At 39.7% G+C, this 23,189-nt stretch overlaps 1 protein-coding gene across 9 annotated transcripts; it reads right to left on the bottom strand.

The window, feature by feature from the left end:
- Positions 1-500: 500 nt before the first annotated feature.
- Nt5c1b (5'-nucleotidase, cytosolic IB) lies at positions 501-17,816 on the bottom strand. 9 transcript variants are annotated; one of them, XM_027424632.2, is made up of 10 exons: positions 17,784-17,816; positions 15,944-16,034; positions 15,448-15,569; positions 14,703-14,843; positions 13,139-13,654; positions 12,817-12,984; positions 12,396-12,525; positions 8,567-8,689; positions 7,990-8,174; positions 501-852 (listed from the first exon to the last, which is right to left on the bottom strand). In XM_027424632.2, the coding sequence occupies exons 1-10, from the start codon at positions 17,814-17,816 to the stop codon at positions 523-525; spliced, it is 1,839 nt and encodes a 612-aa protein (XP_027280433.1). In that variant the 3' UTR covers positions 501-522. The 9 variants fall into 9 exon arrangements, with proteins under 9 accessions (XP_027280433.1, XP_027280430.1, XP_027280431.1 ...); XM_027424629.2 differs by having other exon boundaries at positions 15,397-15,621; positions 15,945-16,034; XM_027424630.2 differs by having other exon boundaries at positions 14,694-14,843; positions 15,448-15,621; positions 15,945-16,034.
- Positions 17,817-23,189: the final 5,373 nt, after the last annotated feature.

Here is a 23,189-nt window from a genome sequence, read left to right as displayed (position 1 = left end):
GAGTCTTTTAACAAAGAACACAGCCCCAATTTTTAGTAGTGTTCTTTCTACCTTGCAGATACCTGTTGTAGGTAGTGATGGGCAGAAACTCATCAGGCCTGCTAATGTTACAAAATGAGCAATGTTTTCAGAAATTAACTAAGCTTCCTGCGAAACAAGTGTGTAAGTTCTGAATTGATCTAAAGAGTCACTGTTAGGACTTGCACAGGTGCAATAGATTTCAACCTCATTAGCTTGCAGAGAAGTAACTTGACTATAGCCTGACAGTTCAAATGTTTTACAACAACAAAAAAGAAAGAAAAGGAGAGAGAGGAAGAAAGAGAGAAAAATAGAATGTGAGAAAAGGAAAGGAAGGAAGGAAGGAAGGAAGGAAGGAAGGAAGGAAGGAAGGAAGGAAGAGAAAAACACCAAAGGGACTATATTCTGAGGTCCAATCCTCGGAAATACTTAATTACTCTAGACATCCAAGACAAGTGCCACTTGTAGTACCAGACCGTTGCTGTTTATTCCTCCTCCCCATCCCTAGTTGCGTTTTTGAGCAATGCCATAAGGTACATGAGCTGTGATGGTGCCGAATTTCTGTGCTGATTCGATGTGGAACATTTGGTCATCAAAGAAGATGTGGGGCCGAATCTTGACTAAGATGGGACCTTTGGGTGCGCCAGCCAAGAAAAGAGCTTCATCTATCTCTAGACCCCAGCGGCGAAGGGTCTTCAGCACACGGGCGCCTGAACTTGCTGCACTCCTGGCTGTAACCAAGTAGGTCCTGATGGGACAAAGTAACCGTTCGTCTTTGGCATAGAATTTCTTCTGAAGTTTGCCTAAATCTTCCAGGAAGCCTTTAAGCGGACCCTGGAAAAGAGAACATATGTCTCAGCTGTGAACGGGTGAGCAAAAAGAAGTGATTACTGACAAAGCAGGGTCTTCTATGACCTTATTGTTATGATTAATGGGCGTGGGGGACCTTGGTGGATTCCATGGCAGGCGAGGGTGACCGAGGTGGGGAGGGAGTTTGGGGGAGGGAGTTTGGGGTGGGGGTGGGGGGTGGGGGGGACCATTACAGGCAGACAAAGCTTAGTGAGAACTTTTATTAGAAAGGGAAAGGTGGGGGAGGGAGGAGAAAAGGTAACTAGATTAGACACAGAGACAGAGAGAGGACAGAAGAGAAGAGGGAGACAGGAAAAGCTCGGTCTGCTCCAGGGGAACATCAGGAAAGAGAGAGGGAAAGAGAGCAGGAAAGAGGAGAGTTGGAAAGAGAGCTTACAGGGGCGGGGTCTTTCTTTTAAAGAGGTCCCTTGCACTGGCATGCAAGTAGTCATGGAACCCTGGGCTGACCCGGGTACTGCCTGAGTATACACTTGTAAAACACACAAAGCTAACTGTCATACAGTGATTTGGGGCTGGCAGCATGGTGCCAAACTCTCTGCATTTGTGTGAAAATATTTCCTGATAAACAACCATCCCTTTGCATGCCTGGAATAAATCTTGGATAGCCACATCATTTATCATCCAAACGAAGATATTTTAAGTGTGAAAGAATGTTCTATAAATAACAATAAGCCAGAACAATAGTCATAACTATTCGTGGTAACTTTGTGAGATGTCAGTTGATCACCAAAACTATATTTACCCCCATTTTTTGTTAGCTGCATCTTTTAACTTTGAAATCACTGTCCCTTTTTTTAGCTACATACTTGTTTGTCCTGAGGCCAGCCCTGTCTTAAAGCTATATATGTTTGTTTGTTTTTCGAGACAGGGTTTCTCTTTGTAGGTTTGGAGCCTGTCCTGGAATTACAAATATACAAAATTACAAATTACAAAAATAGCTCTTGTAGACCAGGCAGGTCTTGAACTCACAGAGATCTACCGGTTTCTGCCTCCCAAGTGCTGGGATTAAAACACATATCTTTATAGTTTCTACATTATGGCATATTATTTGCTTCTTTTCTATGATACTCTAGTCTTTGCCATTGTTTCATGTTTAAATCCATGAGTAAATGTATTTTATACTCCTTTATGTCTTAGTGCATGTAGCCATTGATATGCTGGACACTTGCCCCACCATACTAGTTTACTTAAGAAAATGTTTGTGGAAATAATCTTTGAGAATTTAGTTTATCATCAACCATACTGCCTGGTATCTCCTCTTTCCTAAGTTAGGTTTTGCCTGGATATTGTCCATGATTTATATTTTCTGTGCATAAGATGGAACTTGGGTCATTGGGCTTGGTGGCAATCACCCTTATCTTCTAATGCACCTCATTGGCCCATTTATAATTGTGTGTATGTGTGTGTGTGTGTGTACAAATGTATAATTCACAAATGGAAGAGGACTACTTGCCATATTTGGTTCTTTCTTTTGACGATGTGGGTCTGGTGCATTGTATACAGGTCATCAGACTTGGAAACAGACACCTTTTACCAGATGAGCCATCTTGCTAGTTATTTTTATGAATTAAAACATTTGGAATCTGTCTGAGATTTAGAAAGTGATATAAACTATCTCTCCTTTCCTAAAAACAATAAATACCTGGATAGTTGGAATAATTTAACTTTTCTTCCACGTATCATAAAGGTAAATCAAAGGGTAGTCAACTAGACTAGAGTCTAAGGAGAAATGGGCATCTATCGGGGAAAGATGGTGGGCAAGACCCATTCATCTCCAGAGCAATGAAGAGGGAAATCCCAGACACTGTACAAGCACGTATGAAAATTTCAGAACATTTAAAACAACAGTAAAGGACAACCCTATGCTCTACTGACCAAGAAGTGCACTCTTGGATTTTTCTCTGTGGACTTCACTAGGTATTCATGAGAGACACTGAAGGCAAGGAAGGAGGCAGAAAAGACATCATAGTTGGAACAGGAGATGGGGAGGAAGCCTTGCATTTGGGAAAGGAGTCACCCTTTAGACATTGAGGGAAGAAGGCTTATGCTGCTAGAAGGGCTTTAAGCATCCACTCCTCAGGCATATACAAAGATCCACTCTCACTGGAGAAGTGAAAAGCTGTCTTCTCTTAGAACTGACATGAGAAGCTGTCAGAGCCCAGGCTACCTGGATTCAGGAAATGTAGCACAAACTTCAAATTACAAGGCACAAAGCAAGCAGAGAGGGAAAGAATACTGCAGGGTGAGTTTGGAGATTTTTCTGTATAGACTTACAGAGAAGGCCTGGAGGTTTGGGTTGAGAAAGACCCATGGACTGAAAGAACCAATGAGAAGAATTTGAAGTCTGTGACAGTATGAAGAAAGCCACAGCAACAACAATGACTAATTAAACTCTTGATACATTGATTTAGTATATCACAATCATTAGTAGATATTGCAAATGATCTTTATATATATATATATATAAAATCTCATATATATATATATATATATGAGAGTACAATAAAACAGAAATTTATTTTCAAGAGGAATTTGAAGAGCTTAGACTTAATGATGACACAAATATTAAACATATAATAGAAAAATAAAAAACAGTTATTATTCCCCTCAAAAGTCCAATGTGTACTTTAACAGAAGAAAACAAATGCAAGTACAATAGTAACTTTGACAAAGAGCAGTTGAACACAATGCTAGAATTAAAAATTACTGTACAGAAATGATGTCTTCAGCTGATGGCCATCAGACTCTATATGACTAAGAAAGGAAGGGATTAGCTTGAAGATAAATAAAAATAGACTTACAATATAAAGGTGAAAAGGAATACATTGAGATGCTAGGGGACACACCAACACACATAGGGGGCTGGGAGGAAGAGGAAGAGAGGTGCAAATGCATGCAAAGACAAAGAGGTCATGTAAGTAATTACACAGAGACAGAGAAAGAGAGATGGAGGCATATGGCACACAGACATACACACACATACATGCACGTACATGCATACACACCTGTAAGCACATGTGTGCACTCTTCCCCCCACATACATGGTGGGAGTGAGTGGAAGAACACATACTTATGCTCCAAAAGCAAGAAATACAGAAAACCTTGATGAGTTAGTGAAAATACACATAGTATATACAGAGGATCATTGTAAATAAAACGTTCAAAATATTTGAGGTCAGAACTTTTGCAATGCAAGTTTGTCAGAAAACCATGGATGGGCATCCTAAAGTTACTAAAGAAAAATAAAAGGAACTCACTGTTCTATAACCATTGAAAATAAAATTTTCATTTTATTTTGTTGAGACAGTTTCTCTTTCTGTAGTCTTTGCTGTCTTGGAACTCCTTATGTAGACCAAGCTGCCCTTAGAACTCACAGAGATCCATTTGTCTCTGCCTCTCAATTGATGGGATTAAGGATGCTTGATACCATGCTTGACTATAATGTAATTGTAAATTTAGGAAAAAACACAATTTCCAGGAAAAGCAAACTGTATTTATTGCCAGCATGCATGTCCCACTGAATGTTAAAAGAGGACCTGCAATTTTAAAAAGGAACCCAAATATAAACGACCATTTTTGTCTCATGCTTATTCACTTTCAGTCATTGCCAAAGAGAAAAAGAGCATCAAGTTATCGTGAGTTAATAGTATAGAACATAAAGTCAGGATATGTCAACACAGAACAAGGTTGGGGGAGTTTGGGAGTGATCTGTGGCAGGGTTCATATATTGCAGACACGGTAAATAGGATTGCATTACCATATATCAAGGTTACTTGAAGTTGTGTATTATAAGACCTGTCATAATCACAGGGGAAAACATTCAGCTAATTATTATTAGTATGTGTAAAGATTAATCTGAAGCAAATGACTAAACTAGACACATAAATTAAAAGATGGGGCACATAGAGGACTGTATGAAGATATTAGATTTTACTACAATTGTTGTTGATCCCATTTACTTAAATGATTTCAACTACACAGGGCACATTCAAGCCACAGCCTTTTCAGCAGAAAATACCACAACAAACAAAGTACAATACAAAATATGTTTTGTGGTCACAGTAGAGTAAGACTTGTACATAGTAACAAATGTGTTGAAAAACCTCTTCAGATATTGGCAACTAAGTAACCTAATTGTAAACAACCCACCACACAGAGTGGAAGACACAAAGAAATTAAAATAATAATTAAAAAACAGTGATTTTCAATTGTATAAAACGTAACTCCAACTGTTTTACACACACACACACACACACATGTATATATAATACATGTCAAATGTAAAATAAAAATAAATATAAAGATATGGACTGGTTGAAGGTAAAAGTACCAAAAACAAAACAATACATACAGAATTATTCTAAAAATCAGGAATATATGAACACCCAATTTAGGCATTGCATGAGAAAGAGGAGTTGATGAAGATGATAAAGAATATATACAATAATCCTAAATATGTGGGATTTAAAATATATTATACAGAACTGATTGAAACTGCCAGTTGTGGTGGAACACAACTGTAATCCCAGCACCTGAGAACCCGAGACAGGAGGGCAGTGAGCTTAAGGAAAGCCTTGGTTACACAGTTAGATTCTGTCTCAATCAATCAATAAATCCCAAGTTATACTAGGATACTTCAATACTGTATTCTTGAGAATACAGCTAGCAAATGAAAAGAAATGGCCATCTAAAATCATGAGCAGGTACTAGACTGGTGCTTCAGGTAGTAAAATGCTTGCCAGCAAGCGTACTCAAGTTTGGATCTCTAGCTCCCACATAAAAAGCCAGGTGTAGCAGTGTAGCACTGTTATCCCAGGTCTAGGGAGACAAGAGACAGAGACAGGAGGATGCCCAGAGCTTGCTGTCCAGCTAGTGCTGTTGTAAATTCAAAACACAAAAAGGAGAATGATAGGGGAAGACAACTGATACCGATCTGTTCTGTAAGCACACACCCACACACACCCACCCACACCCACACACACACCTCCCCCCCCCACACACACTCACACCCCTTCAGGATAACAGCAAGACTTTAATTAAATTGCTTAATCTAATTAACATTTGTGGAATATTCATTCCAACAGCAGCAGTGTATTATTTTCAAAGTACACAGGACACACTTGGTAGGTTATAACATTCTCAGTACAAAATATAGCACAACAAAGTAAAATACAAAATCTTTTTTTTTGTTTTTGTTTTTGGTCACAATGGAGTAAGACTTGCACATAGTAACAGAGACCCCTGGGGACGGGGAATAACCTCACCAAATATTTGGCAGTTAATTTACTTTAACTGTAAACAATCTACCCAACAGTGGGGAAGTCATAAAGAAATTCAAATATATTTTGTATTGAAATAAAATGATACCACTTTAAAAAGTCAGGGAGATAAAACTATAGCCTACAAAGAAGACAAAATTCAAAAAGTCTATTTTAGAATAAAACAAAAACAAAACAACAATATATACAGCCAAAAAGATTGTGATCAGTGAAATAGGCATCGCATTAAAAATGTTAGGAAAGATATCTCATAGAAAAAGATAAATAAAACTAGTAAATCATTGCTCATACTGACAAAAAAAAAACAGTAAAATAAAATGACGACAATTACTAATATCAGACATGAAAATGCAGACACATTCCCTAACTAGTCTACAAACATTAAAAACATAGTAAAACATTTACAAGTTTATGGTTGTAAAAATGACAAATGAAATAGATAATTCTTGAGAAACAAAAACTATTAAACTAGAGAAAGAAATGAATTGAAGAACAAAAATTAAATGAATAAGGTTAAAAGCTTTTCAAGAGCTGGCAAGATCATTCAGGAGAAAAAGCACTTCCTTTGTAAGCCAGACCTGAGTTAAGATTCCTTGAGCTCACATAAAGGCGGACTGAGAACTTACTCCACAAAGTTGATCTCTGACCTCCATATGCATATCATATGCCTCAACCTAACCCCCCCACACACACATTTTAATGCATATTTAAAAGCCTTTAAAAATGTTGTTCAGACCTAGCTAGATTGTCTAGAAAGGCTCACCAAACATTTGGTTAGTTTTCATGCATTTTATGAAATCATTACTACTCAAATGAGATATCATAAGTAAACTATAGATTACTTGGCCTGAAGTCAGACAACATCTCAACTCTACAGACTGGATCCAGGACTATATAAAAAGGGATCACACTATATGACCATTTCAAGTGTACCAGCAGTGCAGAACTGCAACAAGTTAAAATCATTGAGTGAATTTACATGTCAATGACTTCAAAAGCCATTTGATTTTCTCATTGAATGATACAACGGCATTAATCAAAACCCAGCATCCATTCTACCAACCCTCAAAAGTACATAGTAGTAGTCTCAAATCGACAAAGGATATCTGCAAAGATCCTGTAGACACATTACTTAAGACTGGAAGACTGAAAGTCCTGTGAAGGACAGGGGTCGAGGCCAGGCAGTCCACACTGATGGCTATTACTGAACATTAAATGGAGCAGATTCAGCATAAAACTAGGTCATTCATCTGTTCAGATTCAGTTTGGGTACCATTTTCATGCTTCCAATTTCCTTCTCTTCAGATGTCTTTCAAGTCTTGAAAAACCCAAACCAAAAACAAAACCCCAAATACTTGCTTTGGGCTTGTAAGGGATATTGGAGGCTAATTATTTATTTGGATCCTAGCTTTCCATGTTGAAGCTCTTCTTAGTTAAACAGAATCTTCTTGAATTTGGGGCCACAGACTGACAGCCCTGAGCAGTGTATTAGAGATGACCTTACTGTTTTGAGGGCTGAAGATTTTGGAATGGCTTCTTGGTGAGCTGTGCTATGTGTTATCAAGAACTTTAAGAGGGTTAACTCATCAGTAACAGATTACAGAAGTGTTTCCAAAAGGATAAATAAAAGAATGTTCAATTTGAAAACCAGTATTGCCAGCAGTACATGTTCCAAAGTAAGAAATTTACAAAGAAAAGGGAGAAGAGTGCAAAGAGGCTGGAGGGAGCCATGTAAAATTAATTAAAATTATATCACAAGGGCCAATATCTATATTGACATGTTGGAAGATACACAAATGAAAATTGAGCTTGGTAAACTTACCTGAGCAAGAGGCTTATTCTCAAATAGTGCCTCGTGTTGGAAGAATTTGTCCAGTCCATGCTCCTTGGCAATATGTTCAGACTCATCAGAGAAGAGGACAGCATCCCCATCAAAGGCCACACGGAGCTGTGTGTCGCAGTAAGCCATGTCTTTGGCTCCAGCAAACATGGTTGCAGAGGCAATGCCTGATATCATACAGAGACATTAGTACTCTTCTTAAGCCTATGGATTTTAGTTTCTGCCAGTAAACCCCTTCCCCACCCCCAATGATAATTCTTTTGTAGCTATTGCCACGCAATTCTGTTCCAGTCCACAATTACAAATCTCAGAAGAGATATCTATGCACTGATTCTGTTTATACAGGACTGGGAGGCAAAAATGAGTTGTGGAATAATCACTGAAAATATTCCCTTTCCAGGAAGGTTAATTCCCTAGAGAACAAACCATAACAGGAGCCACATGTGTAAAAGCATTAGCAAAAGACCCAAGATGGTAAGCCACTAAAACTGTGTGAAACCCAAGGAAACTGAGCATCGCAGAGACCTTATGAGCTAGAAGAATAAACTCAGGCCATTACCTTCTTTGATTGCTTCTTGTACTTTTTCTGAATCTGCAGACAGATACAAGTTGGTAAGATATGCCTTCAAATAGCCAATGGGGCTTTTTCCACCCGTCAAACAGAATCGGTCAATTAGTAGACCTATTGTCAGGTAAGAAAGGCTGTGTTACAGTTCAGACTAAAGATACACCAATGACATTTATTATAGGGATAAAAGGTTATATTAGCAAATCAGTGTGAGCTCATTTGCAAGTCTAATTGAATATTAACATCTGAAAAATTATTGAAAATTGAAAATGACTTTCACAGTACCAGTATTAGAAAACCTCTCAGATACTTCCTACTCTATGTTTGGTATACTATAGTTTATGGAACATATTCACATAAACCATGTCAATTTACTCAAGACTGCATGGTGGGTATTATTCTCCTTATAGGAAAAGGATGCTGAACAGACTTTTCCAATCCACTGGAGAAGACATAGGGCAGACTTCAACCCACATGTATAACTCATATCTGCACTAGGATAATTCTCTTTCCTTAAACTACAGCCTCTTCCTTGCTTACTGGAAGGGCAGTTTAAAGCTATAGTGCCATTTTAAATAACATTTCTACTTTTTTTTAAATGCCATACTAGTAATAAGGCACTCTGGTATTTAAACTAGTTTCTAAAGATAATCTGAAATTTCCATTACTTCTTGACTAGAATATTTGATTACAGCTATTATTATCAGACTTGACATTAATACTCTCTGGATTCTATTTCCTTTTTCAGTAATGTGGCTTATACCCAGAGCATCATATATGTTAGGCAAAAGTTCGACCAATGAGCTACCACATCCATTTCATTTCTTTAAATTATCAAGTAGGATATAGCTAAGTTGCCCAAATTTGTTTTCAACTTGCTATGTTGCTGTGTAGCTCAGGTAAGTCTTGAACCAAAGGTAATCTTTTAGCCTCTTTCAAAAATTTGGCATTATAAGCCTATGCCCTCAAACTCTAATTAATATACTTCTAATTAATTTCCAACAATTAAAAGAAAAATTTTACTGTTGAGAAGATTTTTGTAAAGCCAGCACCACATATGCAATTAATCAAAGGATAGATTGATGTAAGTTGTCTGGAAAGAGATTCCTTTTTTGAACTAGTAATCAAGAAGGACTCTAAGAGAAAAATGCATGGACCCCGGAGACTGGGAAGGGGCAGAATATCCTGAACTAATTGGGAGCATGAGGATAGGGGAGAGAGAACTTGCAGAATGAGAGGAGGAGAAGAGGAAATGGAGAAGCAGAAAGGTTGAGTTGAGGGAAGAATAGAGGAGAGCAGGATGAGAGATACCATAACAGAGGGAGCCATTATAGGTCCGAGGAGAGATCTGGCACTAGGGAGATTTCCAGAGATCTACAAGGATGGCACCAACTGACAATCTAGGCAATGGTGGAGAGGCTACCCTAAATGCCCTTCCCTATAATGAGACTGATGATTGCCTTATATGCCATCCTAGAGCCCTCATCCAGTGGCTGATGGCAGCAGAGGCAAACATCCTCAGCTATACACTGAATTGAACTCTGGAACCCAGTTGCAGAGAGGGAGGAATGAAGATCAAAGGGGTCAGTACCAGGCTCGTGGAACCCCAGAAACAGCTAACCTGAATAAGGGGGAGAACATTGACCCCAGACTGCTGTCTGGGAGGCCATCACAGGACTGATCTAGACCCCTGAAAGTGGATGTCAATGAGGAGGCCTCAGCACTATATGGTGCCCCTGGTAGTAGATCAGTATTTTTCCCTGGTGTAAGAAGGGACTTTGAGAGCCCATCCTACATGAAGGGATGTTCTCTCAGCCTGGACACATGGGAGAGGGCCCAGGCCCGGACCAAGATGATGTGGTAGACTATGGGGAGCCCCCATGGAGGGCCCTATCCTCCCTGGGAGGGGAGGGAGAGGGAGAGGGAGAGGAAGAAGGGATTGACATGTGAAGCAAGCTTGTTCCTAATTTGAACTAATAAGAAGTAAATATAAAAATTTAAAAGAGGGATTCCTTTTTTTTGAGGGTATTATTTCGCATCAATAATTTAGTAAAGATTTATGTAGAAATGTCTGAATTTAGGATTATATTTAAAAGAAAATGAATTCATCAATATGAGTCTACCATGCACATATAAAATTCTATGTGCTTATTCAAAGTTGGCTTTAAATTTATGATAAACTGGGTAACTATCCTATCTAGGTAAAGCAAAACCTGGGGGCTAGTTAGCTGTTTGAAGGACTAAGGACATAGGTCAGTATCATGGGTAGAAGTATCTGCTTTGGCATCAAAAAAATATTACCGCTGGGCGTTGGTGGCTCATGCCTTTAAACCCAATACCTGGGAGGCAGAGGCTGGCCTGGTCTACAGAGTGAGTGCCAGGAAAGGCTACACAGAGAAACCCTGTCTTGAACCCCCCCCCCCAAATTACCAAATTTTCATTTGATCCAATGTTGAGCATAAGTGAGTCAAAAGTGGATCTTACAAACCCTTAAGTGACATCAACATAATGTTCTGGAAATCATGTATTGGCAATGGGACTCCAAAACTGAATGAAAGCATTGGCTTTTTTTTTTTTCTCCTCAAAGGGATTCCAGTTTACTGTGGAACCTGCAATGTAAATTGTAACTAAGACCACAACAGAGATAGATACAGGTTGTCTTCTGTACACCAAAGAAGGAAATAACTCTTTCAAGGTAAAGGCTGTAATTCCATGGAAAAGGCAAGATGGAAAGGTGTACCAATTTGTCAACAGAATTCATATATAAGAAACTGGAAACCTCAGTGTTTTTAACGTGCTAAAGGCCAGTATCACTTACTTAATAAATAAGACTCAGTATGATGGTGCACACCTATAATCCCAGTACTGGGAAACTGAGATAAGATGATGCAGATCTAGCCTGAGCTAGATCAAGGGCCTATGTGAAAATAAACAAAAGACATTGAAATATTCTTTATTTACTGAGTGAATATTATATGACCCCCGAGCCTTTCACACACATTTTCTCTTTTCAATTCATAACATTATCAAGGTTACATTATTAAAATACATTTAAGATGCCAATTTTATAATTAGGATCATATGAAATGACAAAATAAAACACAATAACTTGTAATTTGCCTTGGTTAATGCTTAATTTAAACCTTTGGTCTCTATGTGCACAAATTAAACCTGATTTTTATGTGACATACCCACCACTATATCCATTACCAGAAAACAAGACAATGATGTCCCAAAGAGAATGTTAGGTAATTTCATAATAGAAAAAAAACCAGGGGAAACTTTACAAGAAAGTGACACATTGATAGAATACTAGTGCCAATAATTTTTTTTCATGTTAAGTACTAAAGATAATTTTTCTTGGAAGAATGTAGATTTGTGTGTGGGAGAGAAAGGGCCGCCAGGAGCACCCAATTTTAAGAGTTGGAAAGGGAGGTGAAAACCTTTAAACCGTTAACATGGATCTGTGGTGAGGAAGAAGTTTGATCCCATAGAAAAAGCCTCTGGGCTGACGGCTCCTTGAAGTCAAGTTCAGCAGTGAAAAACATAAAGCAGAGAAATATATTGAGGACCTGGGATTAAGACTTTGAAATTCACACTTGACAAGTTAAGTCCAGAGCTTTGAGCTCAACTCTGTGCTGAAGTTAAAAATGAGCATGGCCTTTCTTGTAGTGACATAGGCAAATAAACATTCACCATGCAGAAGGGGTTGTCGGTATCAAAGACACTGCAGTGGTTTAAGCCACAGTTAGCAAAATAGCATGGCCTCTTTTTTGCAGAGCTGTGAGCTGGTCTTCCACATGGTATTTATTTTACTTACCATAGTGATTGACGCTGTTTATAAGCCGTACTCCCACTTGGGCATGGTTATTAGTCATCAGTACTATATCGAATAAGTCTTGCTCATCAGGATACAGCTCACGGAGTCTAGAGTTGACATGCTGCAGTGCCTGCAGGTTACAAACACGGGTGTATGAAAGAGGGCAAGCAAGGTGGGTGTTAGGCTGCAGGAGGAAAAACACCCCAGCAGGGTCAGAATCAAGGTTCACAGAATACTGGCTAATAAATCTGTGCTCATTTAAGACATGGTTATGTCACCATTCCTGTGTTTTATGGTTCAGTTAATGCCCATGGCACAGATGGGTAATATTCATGGGACTGAACAACTCCCAAGATCTTCCTGAGTCCTTCTCTTGCCACCCAGAGTCCCTGATGGGAAAGCAAGGCAGTCCACACAGTACCTTGACAAACCGAAATGCTGGCCCTGGGGTCAGGATGACATTCTCGTTGGTGAGCTGATACTCCATGTACTTTTCCAGACCTTCTTCTTCGTAGATTTTCCTGTCATCCACCATATTGAAGAGCGCCCGAGAAGAGACAGCAATGGTGATGGCGTGCTTGGGTTTGGGCTATAGAAAAGGTCAAGGAAAAAAAAAAGTCAGCACATACAAAAGAAAGTGGCAGATGCAGCTGTGAAGAGAAAGAGGCCTGAGGTGGGAAGGGCTTCCTTAGGAAGTAAGTGGGAGGGAGTTAGTTGAGGGAGCCCAGGTCTTGCACCCTCACCGGCCTAGGCCGTGCACAGCTAGGGATCTTCTCATACAGCATGCTCACAGATGACCAGTAGGCCTCGTCCACTTCATCTTCCTCCATTTGCTGCCGCTGCCGCTGCTGGACTTCAGACATACATTCCTGGTCTATGTCCACAGAGGTGCCATACTGCAGGCGGCGCTGGACATAGGATTTCCATTCAGTGGGAGGAGTGCGCGGATACTCTCGAACAGGCTTGGGTATCAGCTCTCGAGAGTCACAGCTGTGTGCATACTCCCGTAACTGAGTGTCTCTAGGATCTCTGGTATCCCTGTGAGTCCAGGGATCATTGGAGGCGTGCATCTTTGAAGTTCGACGGGTGGAAGGCTCTGGCTCCGGGGGTGTGGGAGGTTGTGAGTCCATCTGGGTGACAAGTCTGGTCTGTTGAGTCTGCTGTACCGAGGGCTTTTCTGCTGCTTGAGGTGGAGGTGAGGTCTCGTGTTGGCTGGGGGAGGCAGAGGAAGTTCGAGAGGTCGCAGAGCTGTTGGGGGCCTGGTGAAGAAATTGAGGGTTGAAGTCCAAGCCCATAAGGAGTCACATGCCAAACTCCCACATGGCATCTCCTAGCTCTAGTCTATTCCTAGACCTTGAATGAATCCTAGTTCATTCTGGCTCCTTTAACTAGGCCATAAAGCAGCCAAGCAGACATTGGATATTACTGCTTAAACCACAGACTGTTCTGCTCTCATCCTCCAACTTCCCTACTTGTACCTCACGAATGCACATCACAAGCACTCCTTCTAACACGTGCTATTTGATTTTGAGTAAATAGGTTCAAGTCCTCTTGTCTTTCAGTAGTGTAAATCATAGACCTGGTCTCACTCTGTGAGTCCAGTCAGCTTTACGCACAAACTGAGTAAGACCTTGGTGCTAGAATGTTCTACTTATTCTGATCCTCTCTAGCTCTGTTCACCCCACAGCTAGTATGTAATTGCTGGGAAGACTGGGGAGTCACATGGTATCTGCTTTGGTATGCTATCAGATAAGAGCAGAACTATCTAAGTAAGAAGGGGGAATTCTACAGAAAGAATACCTTTCCTGATAACAACAGCTCTGCAAGTTGTTATCATACCTTCAACTTATACTTATGTTTGTTTCACATGTGTGGAAGAATATTCTTGGTGAGATTACTGAACCAAATCTGTCAGAATATAGGTATAATATATATACTATATATTATATATATATACTAATATATATAATATATATATTTCATATATATATATATGAAAATAAGCTCATAATTTTCCTTATGTGGTCAGGCCTAGTTAAGGGCTTATAGCACACATAATGACATTTAGTTTTTGTTGTTTTTGATTTGATATTTTTTCATCCCTTTCCTTTCTTGAGAGCCATGTGGCCTCAATTGTGTTTGTTGTGTGGATGAAGGACAGAGAGCATACAGCTAGATCTGAAGGCTATGTGTGTTTAATACTGTTCTCTACTGTGTTGTGATGTGAAAACTTGGGCAGATTACCCTGAGCAGGACCAGGTATGTCATTATTTATCATCCACTCGTCTCTTTTATCACTAGCTCTACCTTGACAACAGTATTCCTGCTTCTGGGCTCATCCACCACTGATGGAGCGCCAGTGGATGGGCTCCGTGATGTTCGGGACCACTGATTTCTCACAATGTACCCTCGAGAGTCTGTATTTGGAACAGGTAATTCTTGGGATCCCTGTGTAAGAGAAGAGACCCAAATATTTAATTCTTAACTACCCACTCCTTACATGTACATGCCCACAGAATAACCACGTCAGGCTGAAATCAGCAGCAGCCAATGGAAAGATGCCCCCTCCCATTTCTGTGACCCTCGATTCACTCTAGGTATTTCTAGGTCCTTGTTGTACTGCTCTTGCTTTGGCCCAATCCTAACTTCAGTATGCAGTAACAAAGTGGAGATCCACCTAAAAGAACATGAGTATCCAATATTAAGAAACCCTTGTGGTAGCTCAGAGTTTTCCACCTGTGACTCTTCTGCTATGGCGTGTAACAGAGTTAATCATACCTGCACCCTCATCCTCCCTTAAAGGTCAAGCTACTAATAGGATTTAAAATTACATGTCTGTGATTTTACCATACTGTAAAGTGAGGGCACAGGGCACCCAAGCCACAGCTGCAGCAGGGCTATGCGACAGCTACACACAAGTGCATACACCCTGCCAGCCTTTGTTTCATGGACACCTTGGAGAGGCAAGTGGACTAGTTCCTGTCCCGTATCCTTCCCCTACCCAAGAGGCCTGGGGCTCCCCTCCCCAATTAGTCATGAGATCTCTGCTCACCCTGATCATGGTGATCTGTCGGCCCTGCTCGCACAACAGGCACATGTGAATATAAATACGTATTGTGCGACAGGGGCTAGTTCCCTCAGCTGCACAAAGGCAGCGTCTACAGGAGTGGTGATACCGCATGGGGCAACATCTCAGCGAGTGATTCGGATAGCCTGCACGCCTCATCTGAAAGATTGTGCAGAAAATGGGTCAATGTGATGGCCAGTCTTCCCTTCCCTCCCTGATCTGAAGGGACCAGTCTCCTGTTGGCCGAGTGGAGGAGACTGTGATGTTGCTACACTTTTCCTTCCGCAAGAGCATGGGGGCTGTGGAATGGAGGGAGGGCAAGGGCTAGCTTCTCCTGAATGTGTCCTTAAACTCTCCACTGGACCTTAGTTAGCCCACGGTATGGATCTGAATGGCTCACGTGTGTCTTCCAGAACTTGTCACTTGCTGTTTTCCATTGTTTTCTGCTCTCTCTTTCAGCTGTGCTACAGAGGGTAGCTCACCTGAGTGCTCAGACGAGCTCCACTTTTGTCGGAATCCTTCCTTTTGTCTGCATCTAGACTCTCTTTTGAGTACCTCATCCCAGGCTCATTCTTAACATGGAAACAAAGAATGTTTATTAATTTTGGTCCTCGGAGACGTTAGAAACCTTGGGTTTGAAACTTAAAAAAGGGGGAGGGGGCAAATAAAGCCTAAACGCTGTCTCTGCCAACCTCAAAAATATATGTAATCTCTAGACACAATTTCTTTCCCATTCTGAGAAGTACAAGAAAAGAACGCATTTTATAAATAAAAATTACACAAGCATGCTATTATAAGACTCAGTTATCCCATAGGCTTAGGATATGAGCAGTGTTTATCATTAAACAAACGACAACATGAGAAACGTAAGGAGAGTCTTCCAGGGGTCAACAACTCTTAGATTTAAGTCTCAAGTTGCTTATGCAAAGTAGCTGTTTCTCCCCCTGTTTTTCTTAAAACTGCTAATTACGGAGCTTTTCATTTTCCATATAGAACAGAAACTCATTTAATTGACCCTAAGCAATATTATTTGAGTTTTACAAACAAGGAATTTAATCTTGTATGAATATATTGGCAGAATATCTTTTCTTAATATCAAAGTTTTCTCAGCATCTCGCTGAAAAGGGGGATTTCCTACAAAAATTAATAGGACTAAAATCAAATATAGATAGGATGACCATTCAGGGACACAATCAAATATTGATATTTTCATTTTGAACTGGGAAATACTTCTCAGGATACTATTTGACTGTTTCACCCTAGTTCAGATGCATACTGTGATTAATGTTATAATTAAATGTCTGTTTCTGAAGCTCCATACATGTTAGAGCAAAGTCCTCCCAGAGACTTATGTTCTCATCCATTTATTCCCTGTGCCTGCTCAGGAGTCATCCTCCCATGTTAGCTGAATGCAACTTGAAGATATGGCTTAGCTGCATAATTACTGAACTGACTGAATTCTCTATGCCAGCTCCCATGCCTCCATTCCAGTCTCACTAATATTCTGTCACTTCTAACTCTGAAAGATATTTAAATCCAACTCTTCTTTTAAAGCCTTCCCATTTCCAAATGTGTCTCTGTTATTAAATGTAAGCCTAGTTTGGTTCATTCCTGAGTCAGCTCTGTATTTACTCAGGCACATCAGGAGCCACAGGATGGACCCCCACTACCTCCTACTTCCATGCTCACCATCCTTCCCCTTCCATCCTTCCTCAGGTTGTGGGAAAACTCTGAGCTACCTCCTACTATTTCCTACTACCTACTACCTCCTACTACTAAAGCCCCACTACCTCCTACTTCCATGCTCACCATCCTTCCTCTTCCATCCTTCCTCAGGTTGTGAGAAAACTCTGAGCTACCACAAGGGTTTCTTAATATTGGATACTCATGTTCTTTTAGGTGGATCTCCACTTTTAGGCTAAGTAGCTTTTCCCTTTGTCATTTCTGTGTAAACCATCTTTGTCTTCAATAATCTTTAAAGCTCTGCTCATCCCAATCTGGGTTCAGAACTGAACATTCCTCTGTGTCTTTTTAGAAATTGTGCTGAGCACTGACTGAACTGTAGTGTTTATGTCTTTGTCCTACCAAGTCACTGAACTTAGTTCTTCATATTAACTATGAGCATATGCTCAGCAAATGGTGACTTATTAAGTTGACCTACACTCTTCCACTTCATCCCTTTCTTCTGTTCCTTCCACTCCCCTCTACATGTCACCATGATTTAGCCTTATTTGTGTTTTCAGAACATTCCCAGAGAGAAAAGATGGACTAATGTTTACATTAGCTAGCCAGTAAGAATCTCTGGCACTTCACCCACTCACCTTCTTTTTCTGTTTCAAGGATGTTTGACTCATGTCTTCAAGTGTTGGAAATCTTTTGTTGTTAAGAAGGTCTTCATCTCCCCAGCTCCATTTCCTACCACTTCCCTGGTTCAGTCTAGCTCTGAATATAGAATGTGAAATTTATGACATCATTACGTTTCTATGGTAACTAACTGATGCTACAAATACATAATTATGCTTTGTGTGTGTGTGTGTGTGTGTGTGTGTGTGTGTGTGTGTGTGTGAGTGTGTGTGTGTGTGTGTGTGTGTGTGTGTGTGTGTGTGTGTATAGAAAAAAAATGTTCTTCTTTCTTCTTTCAACATATCTAAGTATAGCCATTTATTCCCCTGAAGCCCTAGGAGTTGATGTGTAAAATGCTCAAATGCAGCAATATCAATTTTACAACTTCATTTTTTATAAGTCTTTTAAAACCTTACTCTCACTCAACATACTAATTCTTCTTGGTTCTGTATATTTTGTGATACTGTTGAAATGAATAGCAAATATATTTGTGGGGTCAAAATTTTGTCTTTTTCTACAGATTTTGAGACTTTTTGATAGCTGAGATTGATTTTAGTTATGAAGTTTGGTTCTGAGCTTTGCTTTAGTGTGTGACATTGCTTTCATAGTGGCAAAGACTCTTGAGGAAGTTACTGTCAAAGCCCTTCCCTATGGCTGCCGGAGTAGGATGTTGCCTATACTATCTGTGTCTATCTTTCTTTATGTTATGCTAGCCCTTAACCTTTGAAATATATATGTATATATTTTCCTTATTGTGTAAACAGAGAGCACTGTATCACAGATAGTCCTCGACTCTGGTTTACAGAGTCAAGCAATATTATATGTTTTTTTTTTGTTCTGATTTTAATCTTCAGATAAATGTGGCTAAGATACGTGTGTCCTGCCAACCTGAGCTGTTGAAACAATCCGAGACAGAGACAGCTTTCTGACTTTCATAGAAGTCACTGATTGTCAATGTTGAAGAGTAGAAATTTTCCAAATAGTCTTTCAGTGGGTAAAGTATTCAGGTCTCAGATCTGAATTCTTTTACACCACCACTCTCTACTTCCATATCTTTCTGGGGTCTCCAATAGTTTGGTTACTTTTATAATCTTAACTTTCTTAATTACAAAATGGAAAAGATAAATGAATAAACATTGCAAAGTTATTGTTAGGGCTGGCAAGATGAGTGGATAAACTGCTTGTCAGGTAAGCATGAAGACCTGACTTTGGATCCTCAGCATTACTGTAAGAAGTGACATGTGCAGGGAGCATCTTTAACCATAGCACTAAGCAGGGCAAGGACAGGTGGTTCCTAGGGGCTCATTAGTGTCTCTAGATGCAATGCCTACCTTCAGGTTCATTGAGAGACCCCGTTTTGAAACATAAGGTGGGGAAGCCTTTGAGAAAGACATCCCAATGATGACCTTTGACCTCCACTTTCAACCTTATCAGTGAACACACAGACATACCCATACACATTTGTTGTAATGTTGAAATATTGTAGAGCATGCAAAACATTTATAAATGAGTAATAAACCCTTATTAATTTTGTTAATAGTTTTGGCTGTAGTTCTATTACTGTGTCTACATAGAAAAAATTAAATAATTTAGAAACTACTGAAGAGTTGTAAGAACAAAATTTAAAGAATACTTGTTATTTTTCTAGATTTATGAATAGTTAAATGTCAATCTTGTGGTCCCTCTCATCCCCTCCGTGGTAGCCTTAGTGTCATAAGCACAGTGAAGTAGCCGGTTGAGATAGGACAGGTTGTGGGAAAACTCTAATCTGCTTTCTACAGAATAAAGAGTGTGGTAGGGGAATAGTTCAGAGGTAGAGCATTTGACTGTGTAATAAAGATGCTACAGAGATGAGAGCTTAACCAGTCTTTTTCTTATTGGTCTTTCTAAACCATACTTATCAGCTTTGGCTGGTATTTTCTAACACCGCTATTGCATATTTCCAATATTACACAGCATATGAGAGGATAGGATTCTTTTTTTCCCCCAAGACAGAATTTCTCTGTGTAGCCCTGGCCATCCTGGAACTTGCGCTATAAATCCGGCTGGCCTTGAACTCAGAGATCTACCTGCCTCTGCCTCCCAAATGCTGTGATTAAAGGTATGCACTACTACTGCCTGGCTGAGAATACGATTCTCATAAGTACTTAAAAATCATTTTATGGATTGATATCAAAATGTATAGCTACATTGTTTTGTTTCAAGCTCTGAAGGTGACATTAAACAGCCCTTTCCTGCTTATATCCAGATTTCTTTATTTAGTTTCCTTTATTTTTCTCTACTTCCTAACTTTGTTATTAAGCATGGAAAATCACATATATGGATAGAAGGTAAGACATTTATTTGGCTCGGATTCTTCTCTCCAGGTGTTTGACCTTGCTCATAAAGGCAAATTGAAACATCATTATGACGATATTTTTGTGTGGCCTTTGAAGACCACCTCTGATTGGTTTTAATGACTTAATTATCATTGCCAGTTCCAGTTGTATATAAATTTTAAAAGAAATCCATAAAGGGATTTGAAAGGAATGTTAGAAAACCACAAAACATGGAGAGTTGTAAATCTGCATTCTTTATTTCTTGGAGCAAATAATTTTCAGTTTTTGTCATGGTTACAAGGTCTACCCATTGTGTTGACCATGCTCTTCTTAGCAGGATGTTTCAGAAAGATTTTTGGAATATAGTTTCCACCTGGCCATGCTTCCTATAGTTGTTATTTTCAGGGACAATTGTGACATCACTTGAAATTTTGGGAGATGTTAGTAGACTATTGGTTGAGTCAAACAGGAATTGCTATCCAGGAAAAATACCAAAGTCTCATTTTACTCACCATTATTTATGGTAATATATTATTTATGATTTATTAAAGCTTGCAGGAGAATTCGGAAAGCAAAGGCATCCACAGGCCATAGAAGCCAGGCACACACCTTTAATCCCCAGCAATCAGAAGCTAGGAGGTGATGGTACACACCTTTAATCCTAGGACTCAGGATTAAGAGGTAGACAGATCTCTCTGAGTCCAAGGCCACCCAGATCTACATGAGATTGAATCAGTTTAAAAGACTAACAGATCACATGCCTTTAATCCCAGCACTAGACGGGTATAAAAGATAGAAGCAGGGTTTTTTAGTATTCAAGCGAATAGGAAGATATTGAAGTCTCAGTTTTCTCTAACCAAGGAGAAGCAGCAGTTTTAGGCTCGGTGAAGAGTTTGTTTGTGGATCAGCCCTTTCAGTCTAAGCTTGGGGTGAAAGATAGTGGCTGAATGCTTTGCTTCCCTGATCTTTTGGTTGAATCCCAGTATCTGTCTCTGGGTCTTTTATTTTTTTGTGTTACAATTACTGCCCTGTTTATTCAGATAGTTAGAAATAAATATTTTGAGATGTAACTCTGCTGCCTTAATAGTGTTTTTATGTTTTTATGTCATTTTACTGAGTCTAAAGATATAGCTACATATAAAAAATGTCAACAACCTTCATGACTGTTTTAAAGTTCTTTCAGGTATTTGAAAACACAGGCTTAGAGGTGATGGGACTTTAAAAGTTAGATTTAGAAGCACAGGTGGGAGATAGGAGTAGACAGTAATCAGAATGCATTAAAACATGCATAAAATTGTCATAAAATAATTTTTCAAAAACAAAAGAAGCAAGGGAAGTGAGTAAATATTACAAGATAACAAAATAATTAGAACTATAAAATCTTTGAACTTCCTATACTACTATAATTATTAGAATCTATTTATCTGGTTTAACTTGTTTTCTGTCAAATATTGCAAGAGTTATACAGCACACACAATTCAGTATTTTGATTTTTTTCTTTCATAATATTAAGTATAGCTTCCATATTGTCACTTGCTTTGGGGAATCATAGCTTTAATGACTACCTAACATTACAGACTGAATACACACCAGGAAAGGTGTCTCAGTAGGTCACTGGAATCTTACATTCATCCTTTCCTACTTTGAAACAACAACAACACAAGCAATGACTTAAAGCTGTGACTTGGATCATACTCGAAACTGTTTATCCAAACACACATAAGAAACGGCAATGTTCTCCCCATGATAGCTCTGATCTCATCTCATCTCATCTCATCCATCAGCAGTCTCTTTATCTTACTCTCTCTAGGACTGTGAGCTAAGAGTAGTCTTATGTCAAGACAGTTAAACTTAATGCTTTGTTTGCTAATGTTTCTCATATATCTACATGGCTCAACTGCTCACTTCATCTGGCTTTCTGCACCCATGGCATCTTACAGGGGTCTTTGCCATCAAAATCAGCACCCTCCTTCCATTAGTTCTATAACCCTTACCCTGTTTTCTTTTTATTCACAACAACTATTTTGGCATGATGTATTTCACAATATTTTATTTTTTCCAACTTTTTTATTTGAATTAGAAACAGGATTGTTTTACATGGCAATCTCAGTTCCCTTCTCCTACCCTCCTCCTCTACCCACCCCCCAACTAAAACCTTATCTGTCACATATCTTTTCTGCTCCCCCTGAATGGTGAGGCCTTCCATAAGGTGTCATCAGAGTCTTTCATGTCCTTTGGGACAGGGCCTAACCCCTCCAACCCCCGTGTGTCTTGGCTCAGGGAGTATTCCTCTATATGGAATGGGGTCCCAAAGTCCACACCTACGCTAGGGATAAATACTGGACTTCAACAGGATGTCCCATAGATTTCTGAAGTTTCCTCACAGAAACCCATGTTCCTGGGGTCTGGATCAGTCCCATGCTGATATTCCAGCTATCAGACAGGGGAGCAAGAGTTCCCGGATGTTCAGGTCAGCTGTTTCTGTGTGTTTCATCAGCCTGGTCTAGACCTCTGTGTTCTTTACTGGTCCTTCTTGCATCTGGGTTCCAGTTCAGATCGGTGATTAGTTATAGGTGTCTGCTTCTACTTCCATCAGCTGCTGGATGAAGGCATATAAGTCAGTCATCAATCTCATAATCAGGGGAGGGCATTTAAGGTAGCCTCTCCTCCATTGCTGAGATAGTTAGCTGGTGTCATCTTTGTAGATCTCCAGACAATTCCCTAGTGCTGATTTCGCTGTAAACCAAAAATGTCTCCCTCTATTATGATATCTCCATTCTTGTTATTGTGTATTCTTCCCCTGACTCATACTTTCGGCATCCCTCTTCTTCTCCCCTTTTCATTCTCCTAGCTCCCTCCCCCCTCTTCCCGTGCTCCCAATTTGCTCAGCAGATCTTGAACCTCTCCCCTTCTCCAGGAGACCATGTATGTCTCTCTTAGGGACCTCCTTGTTTATTAGCTGCTTTGGCAGTGTGGATTGTAGGCTGGTAATCCTTACTGTATGTCTAAAATCCACATATGAGTGAGTACATATCATGTTTGTCTTTTTGCGATTGGGTTACCTCA

Source organism: Cricetulus griseus, chromosome 7 (assembly GCF_003668045.3).
Source record: "Cricetulus griseus strain 17A/GY chromosome 7, alternate assembly CriGri-PICRH-1.0, whole genome shotgun sequence".
Lineage (NCBI taxonomy): Eukaryota > Metazoa > Chordata > Mammalia > Rodentia > Cricetidae > Cricetulus > Cricetulus griseus.
The sequence above is the reverse complement of the archived record's forward strand: the minus strand, read 5'-3'. Positions and strand labels throughout refer to the sequence as shown.